Here is a 13,760-nt window from a genome sequence, read left to right as displayed (position 1 = left end):
CACCTGGAAGTGGCCTTGGGCACAAGGGAAGTATCAGCACCTCCCCTGCCTCACCGGATACCACAGACTTTCCTGAGCGCCACATGCGCGTTTTCAGGATGGCTTCCTGCCCCAGCCTTGTGAAAGTCGGCTCCGAAATAGCATCAGTTCTAACTTACTCCTTGGAGCGGACGTGAGGCCGAGTGTAAAGGAAGGGGGTGGGCACCTTTTTAAGTAGGATTTCTAGAGCCCTGAGGAGTGGAAAGATTTTCTGGGTCCTTTCCAATTCAGGTCAATGCAACATGGAGATGTGTTGAGCACTTACCATGTATGGGTAAGTATATGGGCGTCCGGATAATGAGGAGAAGGATGGTAAGTAAGTAATACGGTAAATAATAATAGCTTCTACTTACTGAGTTCCTGCTAATGTGCTATTCTGCCTCCATTCGTTTTCTCTAGTCCCTGTAACATTTCCTGCGTCTTACAGAGGAGAAAATTGAGGTTCAAATACATCAAACGACTTGGCCAAAGGCACTAGAAAGTGGAACACTCGTGAGTCCAGTTCAGACATGAATGCTGCAGATTCCACTTCTGCACTAACACCTCCGCATCTCCCGAGAAGTTACAAGCGAAGAGACAGGGAAAACATTTGGGGAGGTTTCTTGATAAATCAATCTGATCTCAGAGAACTCTTCACAGGACAGAAATGAGCGAGGCACGAAGCTCAGGAGGTAAAGTGGATCTGACCCGAGAGGGCCCAGATGGGAAATCTCAACATGAACTGCTTGACACGTACCATCCTGTATTTGTAATATGAAAGATTTGAAATAACCTAAATGTCTATCCATAGGAGACTGGCTTAATAAGTTATCATTCAGACCCATAAGAAAACACTGTCTGAGCTCCCACGTTCTGAAAAGCAGATCTATATGGACATATGTGGAAGAGTCTCTAAGGCACTCTAAGGCTCTTCTCCACTTGCTCTGGCGGCCAGATCCATTTCCTCCCTTCCTGTCCTGCTCCGAGCCCTGGGACCCGGTCCTCCTGGACTGCCCCCAAAAGGCTCCTGGTGTTTCTGGCTTCTACTTGGGTTTGACCAATGAGAGGCACTGACAGTGGGTTGGAGGGTGTGAGGAGAGAGAAGCCAGGGTATTTCCCCCCTACTCCTTCCCTGTTTGGACAATACAGTCGGACGCAGCCCAGTCCACACAGCCCTCCACAACTCGGCCCATTGTCCGTGGCTTCGCTTCTCCTTGGCCTCAGGTGCCCTATTTCCTCCCCTTCCTCTCCTGGCATTAAAATCTCTCCAGCTGGACTGTCTGAGCGGAGTTCTGTTGCCTTCTGGGATCCTGACTTTGATACATATTGTGAACATTACAGAGGGGATCCCCAAGCAGAGATGTCCCACTAACCTCCCAAGAACCTTTCCGATCAGCTTCACCAGTAACGTCCCCACGAGTCCACCAATGGCGAATATGGACACTGTCACAGACCAGAGCAGGGTCAGAGTGTCTTGGTCTATTGGATGTCCGTGCCTTCTTTCCCACGATTCATTGTAGAAGGACTTGATGTACTGAAAAGAAACAACGAAACGTGTTATTCCATTCTGCTGCTCGTTATAAACGAACACAGCTTTTACAGAGCATTTTGTGCATGCGAGGCACTTTGCTAAGTTCTGTTTGAGCTTTATTTCATTGAACCTTTCCAACAAATTGTGTGGAGGGGCCCTACTTTTAACCTCGTTTTGCAGATAGGGACACTGAAGCTCAGAGAGACAAAGTGACGTGCTCAGTAAGTGGCAAACCTGAAAGCCAAACTCAAATCTGACCCCAAACCTAGGGTAACCGATTATACCTGGGCTTCTCCCACTTTGGTGCACAGCAGAACCAACTGGGAAGTGTGTTAACAACACACATATCTGAGATAAGAGGAAATCTTTGCCTTTGAGGTAGACGAAGATACAGGATGCAAAAAAAACACCACAAAAGAAAAACAAAATGCTCATTTGGGTTTTGTCTAAATTAAAGTGTTTTATTCTTCAAAGGATACTTTAAAAAAAAATGAAAAGGCAAGCCACAGACTGAGATAACATATTTGCAACACATAAACTATAAAGGACTTATATCCACAACACACAGAGAACTCTAACAAGTCAATATGACAAACAACCCAATTAATTGAGCAAAAGACTTGAACTGACTCAGAGAAGATTCAAATGACCAGTAAGTTAATGACATGATGCTCAATGTCATTAGTCAACAGGCAAATGCAAATTAAAACCCCAACAAGATACTATTTTGCATCCTCTAGATCCCCATCATTGTCTTGTGATTTGGTGGGTTTCAGATGGTGACGGGGTGATTCTGATGTGCACCAAAGACTGGGGTCATGGCACTAAGCTCCTCAAGGAGTTCCATCCCCAAGATGTTCATAGCTATCCACTGACACCAGATACCAGAGCCAGCATACGTCACTGCAGAATAAACACAGGTTCGGGACACACAGACCACAGCGTGAATCCCAGCACAACAAAGTACTAACGATTTAAGCCAGCTGGACCTTGGCTCCCTCATCTACAAAACGGGAATGATGACACTGATGTCTCAGGGCTGTCGGGAGGGTCACGCAAGAGTTTAGAGCAGTGCCCAGGGCTTGGGCAAAGCTCACACAATCCCCAGGAAGCTCAACTCTACCAGGTCTGGTAAAACCAAGTAGTGATCAGCAGTAGGCTCTCATGCACTGTGTTGAGATGAGACAACCATCTTGGAAAACAGTTTGGCATCATCTAGCAAAGTTGAAGATGCCCCTAACCTACAACCCAGCAAATCCATTTCTAGAAAGTTCCTCCAAAAAACTCCTTCCCACCTGCCCGAGGACATATCTACCCAAATGTCCACATAGCATTGCTTATAATAGCCCCAAAAGGGAAACAACCGATGCCCACCAGCAGAATGGATAAACAAATCGTGGAAGAATCATCATATGAAACCCCACGGCCACAAACACGAACGAACTACAGCGACATGCAAACACATACAGTTAAACCTCACAAAATACAACATTGAACAAAATAAGCCAGAAACAAAACAGTACGTACAGTATGACACCATATTTCTATCCAAAGATATACAAAATATAAACGTTTTGGGGGGAATTACATATAGATTATAAAATACAAAGGAAAACAAAGAAATAATTGTTGCAAATGTCAGGTCAGTGGTCGCTCCTGGGGGCGGGGTGGAGAGATGATCTGGGAGGGGCATCTGGCAGGATCTTCTATTCTTAATCTTATTCTTAGCTGGGTTAGATTTCTAATCATCCTCTAAACTCTGTGTGTGTGTGTGTGTGTGTGTGTGTGTGTGGCCAGTGGGGGTGGAATGGGATGAGGAAGGGAAGGAAGGGCTGCCTGGAGTTGGAGGGGCAGGAAAGGGCAGGTCATTCGGGACCTTAGAGGTCATGGTAATCAGTTTGCTTGTTGCCTGGACTTTGTGTGTGTGTGTGTGTGTGTGTGTGTGTGTGTGTGTGTGTGTGTGTGTGTTGGCCCGAGTGGAATGGGAAGCTATTGGAGGGTTTCAAGTGAGGGGAGGACATGGAGTGGTTTACATTTTCAGCGGACTGCTCTGCTTCAGAGTCGCCAGGGACCTGGAAGGAAGCTAGGGAGGAAGCTGGCCCTGTGTTGAGAGGCACCCCAACAGTCCCAAGATCTCGGTGGCCTGGACCCAGCAGTGAAGGTGGAGAGAAGGGGGTGGATCCGAGATATGTTTTGAGAGTAGGATGGACAAGACCAACTGGGGACTGGCCCCACATCCTGGGAGGGAGGGTTCTAGACACGCCTAAGAGGAACGGAGAAGACTGCAAGGTTTCTGGCCTAGGCAAATGGGCTGATGGCAGGAGATGAGGGAAGCATCCTATCCCTATGTGATATCTATTCTCTTCCCATGTGATATCTACACTCTTCCCGGTGTTACTGGTTGAATTGTGACATGCCCCCCGACCCCCCCCCCCCCACCCCGTTCATAAGTGGAAGCCCTAACCCCCAGGACCTCAGGATGTGAGGTATTTGGAGACAGGGTGTGGTAGGGTCCCCTCCCAAGGAAAGAAGAGAAAAAACGCTCAAGGCAGCCTGACTGTATGCCCACGTGACAACATCCCTCACGACCTTGTAACATGAGGCCACTTAATCAGACGACATGTTTGTGTATTACCATCTATGGGAGACAAGGAAGTAAAAAATGTATAAGAAACTACACCACGTGGCGTTCAGGTCTTCCGTACGAACCCAAGGGAGCGGTGCCGGCACGAATGAAGTTGCTTCCTGGAAAGAAAAGCTTCGGTGCCCCGACTATCTATCTGAGCGAGAATCCTGCTACAGGGGTCTTTACAGAGGGAATCTGGTTGAAATGAGGTTATTTGGGTGGGCCCGATCCAAAGTGACTGATGTCCTTATCAAAGGGGGAGACATGGACGCAGAGACAAGCGTGGAGGGAGAAGGACAGGCACACGCTGAAGACAGCCACCTGCAAGCCCGAGAGCCGGCCCTAGAGCAGATCCTTCCCTCACAGGCCCTGGAAGGAACGGGACTCCGCCAGCACCTTGACCTCAGGCCTCTCGCCCGCAGGGCTGTCACAGAATAACCCCCTGCTCGGTAAACCTCAGTTTCCGCCCCCTCCCTGAGAGGCTGCCTGGGGTACTTTGTTTTGGCGGCCCCAGCGGACCGCCACACTGCCTTATCTCCAAAATACTTGTCCCCACTTAGACCGCTCAAGCCGATCCGATCCGGGCCACCATCCCCTCCCCTCCTGGGGCCACCACAGCAGCCGCCCCGGCGACTCACCAAGGAGCCGCGTGCTGCCCGTGGCTGGACATCAACACTGACCCCCGGTTACCGTGCACTTGGTGGCTGCCCAGCATCAGGAGCCCCCTTCTCCCCTCGGGGAGCTCCCTCCTCACAGCCCCGGCGGCACACACAGCCCCAACCTCCCTACGCGGCTTTACCACGCCAGGCGCCCGTCTCCCAGCATCCCCTGCAGCTAGCGAGCGCCATGTGACCCGGGCTCAGCCAATCAGAGGCCTGGACTCTGCAGGAGGCGGGGCGCTAAGCGGCGGGGCCAGAATTCCTTTCGCAGCAGTTTAGGGTTTGGGGTTTGGGGGCCGTGGGAGCCTGATGGCCGCGGTGTCCTGTGCCAGCCACGCGGTAGCTCACACTGGCGGCCGCTGGGCGGGGGTGGCATTGGCCAGGCTGCAGAGCTTCGGGGCCGGCTCACCAGCCCTGCGAGCTGCTCCCGATTTTGGCAACAACAGTTTTAGCTTCGATCAGACAAAATTATTGTTGCTTGCAACTGCTGAAACTCTCCCAAAACACGTAAATTATCCCATTTCAGCCTCGCAACAGCCCTGGGGGCAGAAACGCTCATTTACAGACCAGGGAGCCCAGAGTTGCCAACTTGGCCAGGTGGCTAACAGGTGGATGGGGGGAGGTTGTGCAAGGCCCGCCTCACGTTGGAGCCCTAAAGGACAAGTGCACTATCCGGGCTCCCAACTTCACAGTCAAGGTGGCAATGTTAAGCAGCCAAGTACAATGGCACATTTATTGATTTAAAAGTATCTGGGGCACCTGAGTGACTCGGTTGAGCGTCTGACTTTGGCTCAGGTCATGATCTCATGGTTTGCGAGTTCAAGTGGACATTGGGCTCACTACTGTCAGCACAGAACCCGCTTCAGATCCTCTGTCCCCCTCTCTTTCTGCCCCTCCCCTGGTCACTCTCTCTCAAAAATAAATAAACGTTAAAAAAAAATGTCAATTAAGCCTTTGTTATGGGCTACACACTCTGCCATGCCCTTAAGTACTTGGGTGACAACCAACAAGCACAGAGCATAGTGGGAGAAAGTGTGATAAACTGCTAAGCCAGGGGCTGGACAGGCCTCAGGAAGGCAGAGGTACAGAACTACCCCACCCCACCCCTGCCGCCTCCCCAGGGCAACAGCAAGACCCTCAGAGAAACCGGTGTAAGGAGTGAGTACCCAGCACTGCACGGGCACCTCTTGCTGCCTAATAAGCAGGACCCTTCCCCTCACCCCACGTAGAAGGTTATTCTTGGATGTGACCTTGGTCCCTAATGTGATCCAGAACTGACACTGATTCGAGCAACTATAGCCACCTTTCCAGGAGCCTTGCTAATGCCCACTCTAGAGACCCTCTTGGGGCACCTGCGTGGCTCAGTCGGTTGGGCAGCCGACTTCGGCTCAGATCATGATCTCACGGTTTGTGGGTTTGAACCCCCTGTCAGGCTTTGTGCTGACAGCTCGGAACCTGGAGCCTGCTTCAGATTCTGTGTCTCGCTCTCTCTGCCCCTCCCCTGCTTATGCTCTGTCTCTCTCTGTCTCAAAAATAAATAAAACGTTAAAAGTTTTTAGAGAGCCTCTTATCACCATGCCTACAGCAGCGACCAGTGTCCAAGAATTGATGTGCAGAAACTAGAAGGATGCTGCCGGGGAAGAAATCTCTTCCTTTCTAGGCATTCAGGAGCCTGGTGAGAAAGGGGGCAGCTTTCATATCACTCATTCCTAGGTGTTGCTTTGGGCATCTCTACAGAGATTTTGTATCTCAGTTTGGGAGAGCTGGAGGATGGAAGGAACCTCTGCAGAGGGCTGGAGAAAGCTGAAGGACACAGCAAAGCCTGCGCCCCCCTGCAGAGACGCCTTCCTCAACCGTCCTGAAAGCTGGTTTCCAAGTGATGGCTGTAACGATTTAATGTTTGTCTTCTCCAGGAATGATTTCAGCAGAGGCCTAGATGAAAGGCAGCCTGAAGGGTTATGTGATAGTAGGAGCCAGCCGATGAGGGCTGTTCTGCTAACTCATTACACAAACATTCACTGAGTTTGAGATGTGTGGCCCTGACTTATGTGAACACCGACTGGTACTGCATAGTATAGAGCAGGTGCTTTAATAAGGGTTTGTGTTTTAAATTCAGTTTCTGCCGGGGCGCCTGGGTGGCTCAGTCGGTTGAGCATCTGACTTCAGCTCAGGTCATGATCTCACAGTTTGCGGCCCCCCGTTGGGCTCTGTGCTGACAGATCACAGCCTGGAACCTGCTTTGAGTTCCTTGTCTCCCTCCCTCTCTGTCCCTCCCGCGCTCATGCACTACCTCTCAAAAATAAATAAACATTAAAACAATGTTTAAAATTCAGTTTCTGCTGTGTATCAATCACCACGTAATAATAAAAATAGGTCATAGATGCGACATACCATCCACTACCCCGAGAACTGGACACGTGTGAACTCATTCCATCGTCTTCACAACCCTATGAGGCAGGTACTGTTTGTAACTTCTCTTTGGGCTGATGAACCTTAGGAACAGAGCCACAGGGGCATTTCCCAAGTCACACCATTGGCATGTGGGAGGGTCGGGACTCACACCTAGGTAGTTGGACTCCACAGCCCATCTCTTAACCACTACTGTAGTCCAACTCAGTATAGAAAACACAAAGGTGATCCTATCAGTACCTCTGTTGCATATTGAAAGACTGGAGTCGGGGAGAAGGAGGGACAGAGAACGAATACTGATTGACTGCTCAGTACGCATTAGACATCTATATACCTCACTTTGTTTAACCCTTGGCAGCCATCCTGTGAAGTTTCATTAAGAGCAGAAAAAGGAGTAGAGAAATGCATCTGAAAGCCATAGAGAATCCAGTGGAATGGCAGAGCCCTTCCTCCTCCATGCTCACAGCGTCTAGCCCTTCTCTTCCTGGGCACACCCACACTTCTCGGTGCCTTGCATCTGGATGCGGCCACATGGCTACTTCTCACCACAGGAGCATGAGCAGAAGTGACGTGTGTCACCTCAGCCAAAGTATTAAGAGTTTGTGTGCCTTCTCTTCACTCGTTCCCTTTCCTTATTGTCTGATCATTCACAGACAGACCAGAAGAGACATAGACTCTGGTGGAGCCACCATTCCTGGAGCCTGGGAGCTGAAGGAGCCTGGGTCCCCGAATGATTTCATGTAGCAGAGTGTCTCTGCTCACCTGCCCTTTTAAGGTGGCATAAATGAGAAATAAACTTTCACTGTGTTAAGCCACTGAGATTTAGGGGTTCCTTGTTATAGCACCCAAAGACAATGAACCTGACGCCAAAGCCCATGCCGTCATGATTACTATGCCATGAGTCTTCAAGAAAGAGGGAAGATTTCAGCAAAGTCATAAAGGGTAGGTAGGAGATATGAGCCTTCTGCTAGAGGATTCCTTTTATGTTTTGGGAAACTTGTAAGGCTCCATTTGAAAAGCGTATTCTGCAATAAAATGAGGGTTGAAATTTTTTTTTTTAACGTTTATTTAATTTTTGAGGGAGAGAGAGACAGAGTGCGAGTGGGGGAGGGGCAGAGAGAGAGGGAGACCCAGAATCGAAAGCAGGCTCCAGGCTGCGAGCTGTCAGCACAGAGCCCGACGCAGGGCTCGAACTCACAGACCATGACATCACGGCCTGAGCCGAAGTCGGAAGCTCAGCAGACTGAGCCAGCCAGGTGCCCCTATGGGTTGTTTTTTTTTTAATGTGTGTTTTTGAGTGAGAGAGGGAGACAGTAAGAGTGCGAGGGGCAGAGAGAGTTGAGACACAGAATCCAAAGCAGGCTCCAGGCTCTGAGCTGTCAGCACAGAGCCCGACGCGGGGCTCGAACTCACAAGCTGTGAGATCATGACATGAGCCAAAGTCGGACGCTCAACTGACTGAGCCGCCCAGGTGCCCCATGCAATAAAATGAGAGTTTAAAGATGACTGTGCTAGCTAATCTCTAGGCCTGATTTGGGCCATCTCATTCATGGATTCCACATTTCACCTTCCACTGGGTCCACTTACAAAGGGCCCAGGCTTGTCTTTCTCTCGGGCTCTACACACCTGCTTCCTTACCAACAGGGGCCCGGGTTCCCAGCCTGTCTTCTGGATACAAGTGCCGCAGCCCCCTGCCTTCAAGGAGCGTGCAGTCTAGTAGAGACAAGAGTAGAGTAAACACGCAGTTATAACACACAGTGGAGGTACAGTGATGGCGGGAAGCCGAGAAAGGCGATGCCACACTCGCCACGTCATGAGCAGGTGGGGACGGGCTTGGGTATGACAGTTGTCAACAGAGGAAAGCGAATCCTCGAAGGCCCAGAGAGTGGTCATCACTGGCCTTGACTGTCAGCCTGAGGAGTCCACGCATAATCGTGTGGGCGCTGGGGAGCCACGGTTAAAGGTAAGCCAAGAGTCTCAGGTTCAAGACTTGCTTCCACCACTGAGTCCTCCGTGATGTCCCACACGTGGCTTTGCTTTGCCTCTGAGGGCAGGCTTCTAAGTGGTTAAGGGCCCTGGGATCCACTTTCTTCAGCTGTGTGCTGGGCGATCTTGAATAAGTTACTTAACCTCTCTGTGCCTCGATTCCTCATCTGCTAGGTCCCTTCCCTCCTCAAAAGAGTTACTATGAGGATTTGACATGAGAACGAAAATAAAGCACAGAGCAGGGTCCGCAAGAAGCACACGATAAAAATCAGAAGTTGGGGTGGCCGCTGGTGGTGCGGATAACATTACTCCTGATCTGTAAAATAAAGGGCCTAGATGTGTTTATTTCTCAGGCCTATGAAGCCATGAATAACTCACCACTAACTCCCCAGCCGACAACTCAGAGGCCAAGCTTCTGGCCGCAAATCGAAAGCACGCAATTCCCAGCCAGGAAGACAGGCCTAGAACACCTCCAAATGATGGCAGGAAATTGCCAGACAATGGGAGGCAAATTACCCTGTCGCCTGTTTTGCAATATTCATGTTCCTTACTGATTCACACGGAGCCTGTCATGAATTCATCTAAAAATATTCTCAGGGGTGCTATAAAAATGCACATCAATAGAGCACTTTCGTGGACGGGCCAGAGCACACACTCTGCATAGCTGAGCAGCTCATGCCCAGGTCACGCCCATAACTCTTTCGGGATTTGTAAAGACAATTGATGCCACTGAAGACGCTGGCACCGTGAGTAAATCGGTATGAAAGTCCCTTACAGAGTGCCCACCGCCAAACCGGGCTCCTTGAAAGAAGGACCACTCGAGGACAGAATTCCTCAAGCCCAGCAGGGCCACCTGATGCCATCTAACAGAGGTAAGGCCTCCCGTGCAGAAGAAGCCAACATAGTTGGCTTGAGGCTTCCCTCCTCTGAGAGGCCTGCACGCAAGCTTGGCCCGAGGCTGGTGTTGGGGAGCGTGGATTTTGGGAGGGGGGCTCCCACCACTCCCAGATCTGATGAAAGCGACTCCCAAAGTCTACAGCATGCAGAGGATAGCTTATGCCGAACACCTGCTTTGTCTCTGGGAGTCAGGAGTCATGTACATGCCGAGCAGAGGGTGCCTTTGCGACCAGTCCCTAATAAAAACTCTGAACTCAGGCTCTGATGAGGTCCCCTGGTGGACAACATGCCCCCTGTGTCGTCACACTCATTGCTGGCGGATTAAGTGATTTCACCACGTGAGGACCCTGGACGCTTGCTCCTGGTTTCCTCTGGACTTTGCCCCGTGTGCCTTTTCCTTTTGATGATTTTGCTTCGAATCCCTTCACTGGAGTAAATCCCAGCCATGGGTGGAGAGTAGGGAGTCCTCACATTCTGAGTCCTGTGTGTCCTAGTGAACCATCAGACCTGGGGTGGTCCCGGGGACCTGAGACACCTCCCAGCCCTAAGGACAACACCCAGGTCCCTTTCTGACTTGGCTTGATGTCTAGGCTGCATGTTTGTGGTGGGGTTTTTCTCCCTGCTGTGTGATTCTCCTGGAGGAGTCCAGCTCCCCGACGGGGTGGGAAAGAGGCCTCTGTACATACAGATGCGTGAATATGTTCTACCCCCTCAGCCGGCTTCCACACTGAAAGCTAATGAAAGAAGATGTATTTGACTGCGAGCAATAGTCAGGCAGGTAAGACCTTGAGAGCTTTCCGGGTTCTCCTGCCAACCACTTTTGCAATGCGAGGGGGGAAACTTTGAGTTTAATTATATAGGAAACGAAGAAGGAAAGTTTCACTTTCTCTCTGCCCCAGGCGAGAGCAGTGGAGTGTGTGTACTCGCAAATATCCTTCTTATTCAACAAAAATTACTCCTGAGCCTCTCTCCTGCTGCAGCAGTCTTTCGAGAGATTGCGTGGCTGTGTTTCCGGAGGGGGGCGGGGGGCGGACAGTGTGCCTTCACACTGACATGTCTGTCATTTGCTCTGAAATAACACTTCCCACTCCTTTCTGTAGGTCTGCCGGGTGGCTGGAATAAAAATGATGAGCGTTTTCATTTCTGTTCAAATTGTTTCTGGCTCCTAAAAACCAGTCTTGAGGCATGGGGGGCTTTCACAGGGCATCTGATCCATTCCAAGTTCAGGGTGATGGTTTTGAGCACCAGTTCTGGAAAAATTTATTTACAGAAAAGGACTAAAAACCCTAGCCTGCAGATGGGGCCACTGGAAGGATTAAATGAAGGCGTGTAGACCCTAGCATGATGTCCAGCACATAGCAGACACTCAGTAAATCTCAGTGCCTCTCTCCTATGGGTCAGAAACACAATGTTTCTCATTTGATTTGTCGGGTTTGTTCACACCAGCAGACCCAACTCTGACACTCCCCCTCCCAAGTTTTCCCGACTGCCTGCCTCGCTGGGCTAACCTCACCTCTGTTCCCCTGCCTGGCTGCAGAAAATAAGGCACCCACCCCTGTACACAGGGCTTCCCCGAGCCCCGAGAGGGCCGTGCTCCCTTCTCCATTAGGTTCAACACAAGCGTTTTTCCCAGAGAAACTTTGTGATATGGGAAAATTCTGAATCAAAGATGCAGGCTTCTCTGCTCCAGTAAGCTGGGGTCCTGGGGTCCCGAGAGGATGGAGAGCAGGCACAGGGGTCACCCTCCGTGTAGAACACACAAGACACCAACCTCCCTGGACCTTGATTCAATCCAAGCCAGATGCCAAACCGAACAATGACTCCCAAGCCCCAATTTAAACAATGTATCAGTGCCCTGCCCTAGAGAAAAACTGGAAACAATCTAAGAGACCCACATTAGGAAGATAGGACAGTCACGTGATGCCACAGCGCACAGCTATGAGAGATCCTGGTGATGGGGCATTTTCAAGAACATGGAAAAGTGCTTCCAATGTAAGTATAAGCTAAAAAAAAAAAAAAAAAAAAAAAAGCAGGATATAAAACGGCAGAAATGGATGCTTTTTGGAAAAAGCCTTAAAAATGGCCCCTGGGTGGGGCTGAGGTCGGGACTCTCTTCTTCAGGGACAGGCTACCACCCATGAGCTGAGCGGCCTTGGGCCAGCTCCTCAGTCTTTCTCTTCCAGGCTCCTTTATTTGTACAGCGGGATTATTATCTCCGCGCCTGCTACGTGGGCTGCTGTCCAAATGAGAACTACAGATGGTGATTCATAGCGGTCGTTTTATTATTAAATTATTAACATTTAAATGTGTGCTGTTTGCTTTTGCTAACAGAAACCTGTTTGGCTTATGTAACTACTGAGACAACGTGAGGCAAACAAGAGAGAGGCAGAGAGAAAGAACGGAAAGGAAAGACTTGGGGATTTAAATACCAAAGGCAGTCCTGGTGCATGCTGAAATTAACCAGAGATAACCCGTCTCATCAAAATAATTGCCAGTTGCTTCTGCAATGACAAGATGTGCTGGTTTGTCCCTCAGTGCCAGCTGTCTCCTGCCAAGATGCCAAGCCGCTACGCCTCCCTGTCCGCCCGTCCAGCACTGATGTCTTTGGCAGGATCCGCGCTCCCCGTGCCCTACCCGGTTGCCTGAGACCAGGCCCGGGGCTGCACCGAGGTGCCCCGCCAGGCGCCTCTGCTCCCCTAAGAGTGCCGGGGCGCTCGGAGCAGTCACTGAAACTGCAGCATGGGGTGGGGTTAATTAAAAGAACCAGAAGCCGCTTCTGGGTTCTCTGTCTGCTGGTCCGTTGGAATCTTTCCTTTGAGCAGCATCTAACATCTGCAGCTAACTGGGGCGGATCTGCTCTTGTAGAGAGAGATGGTTTTATCCTTTACCAGTGCTTGCTTACCTGCCCTCGGGGGAGGATCGGGAGAGGAAAACGATGAAATGTACCATTTCTGCTGGGAACTTGTGGGGAGTCAAATTAATGTTCTGCTGAAGCCCCGGGGTTAAATACAGTAGCCAACTCCCCACCCCCCCCCCCGCCCCCTGTCCACAGGGGATCCATTCCAGGGCCCCCGCTGGGTGCCTGAAACCTCAGATAATGCTGAACCCTACATATACTATGTTTTTTCCTATATCTACATGCCTGTGATGAAGTTTAATTTATGAATTAGGCTCAGTAAACGATTAACGGTAACGAAGTAGAACAACTGTAACAACACATGGGAATGAGCATCATGTGAATGTGGCCCCGCGCTCTCTCCTAATGTCTTACTGTACTGTACTCACCTTTCTTTTTCTTGTGAGGATGTGAGATGATAAAATGCCCGGGTGGGGACACGAAGTGGGGTGAGGACAGAGTCACTATGATGCAGCGTGAGGCGACTTACGGACTCAGACGATGGGTCAGGAGGAGAGTCCTCTGTTGCAGACGACAGCTGACTGAGGGCCACTGACACCACAGATAAGGGGCGGGGGTGCTGCTGTACTGACACAAGGGGGGGGGGGCAAACTCTGTCTCCGGTCCCAAGAGAAGACCAAACATCGCCAACTCAGAAATCAATGGAACGGTGACTAATTCAGTATAAAAGCCAAGCCATTCGCTGTTACTCTGGTTTTGCTTCAAGGGAGTCCTAAC

At 50.4% G+C, this 13,760-nt stretch overlaps 1 protein-coding gene across 4 annotated transcripts in view; it reads right to left on the bottom strand.

Annotated features, from left to right (window-relative positions):
* The window catches only part of SLC2A9 (solute carrier family 2 member 9), a 257,130-nt gene that overhangs the window by 188,359 nt on the left and 55,011 nt on the right, over positions 1–13,760 (bottom strand). For all 4 annotated transcript variants that reach the window (XM_042984934.1, XM_015534686.2, XM_007075764.3 and 1 more), the window contains one exon: positions 1,392–1,552. In XM_042984934.1, coding sequence (XP_042840868.1) covers positions 1,392–1,552 — 161 coding nt within the window. The remainder of the gene's footprint in view (positions 1–1,391; positions 1,553–13,760) is intronic.

The sequence above is a fragment of the Panthera tigris genome, chromosome B1 (genome assembly GCF_018350195.1).
Source record: "Panthera tigris isolate Pti1 chromosome B1, P.tigris_Pti1_mat1.1, whole genome shotgun sequence".
NCBI classification, from domain to species: Eukaryota; Metazoa; Chordata; class Mammalia; order Carnivora; family Felidae; genus Panthera; species Panthera tigris.
This window is presented reverse-complemented; position numbering and strand designations above follow the sequence as displayed.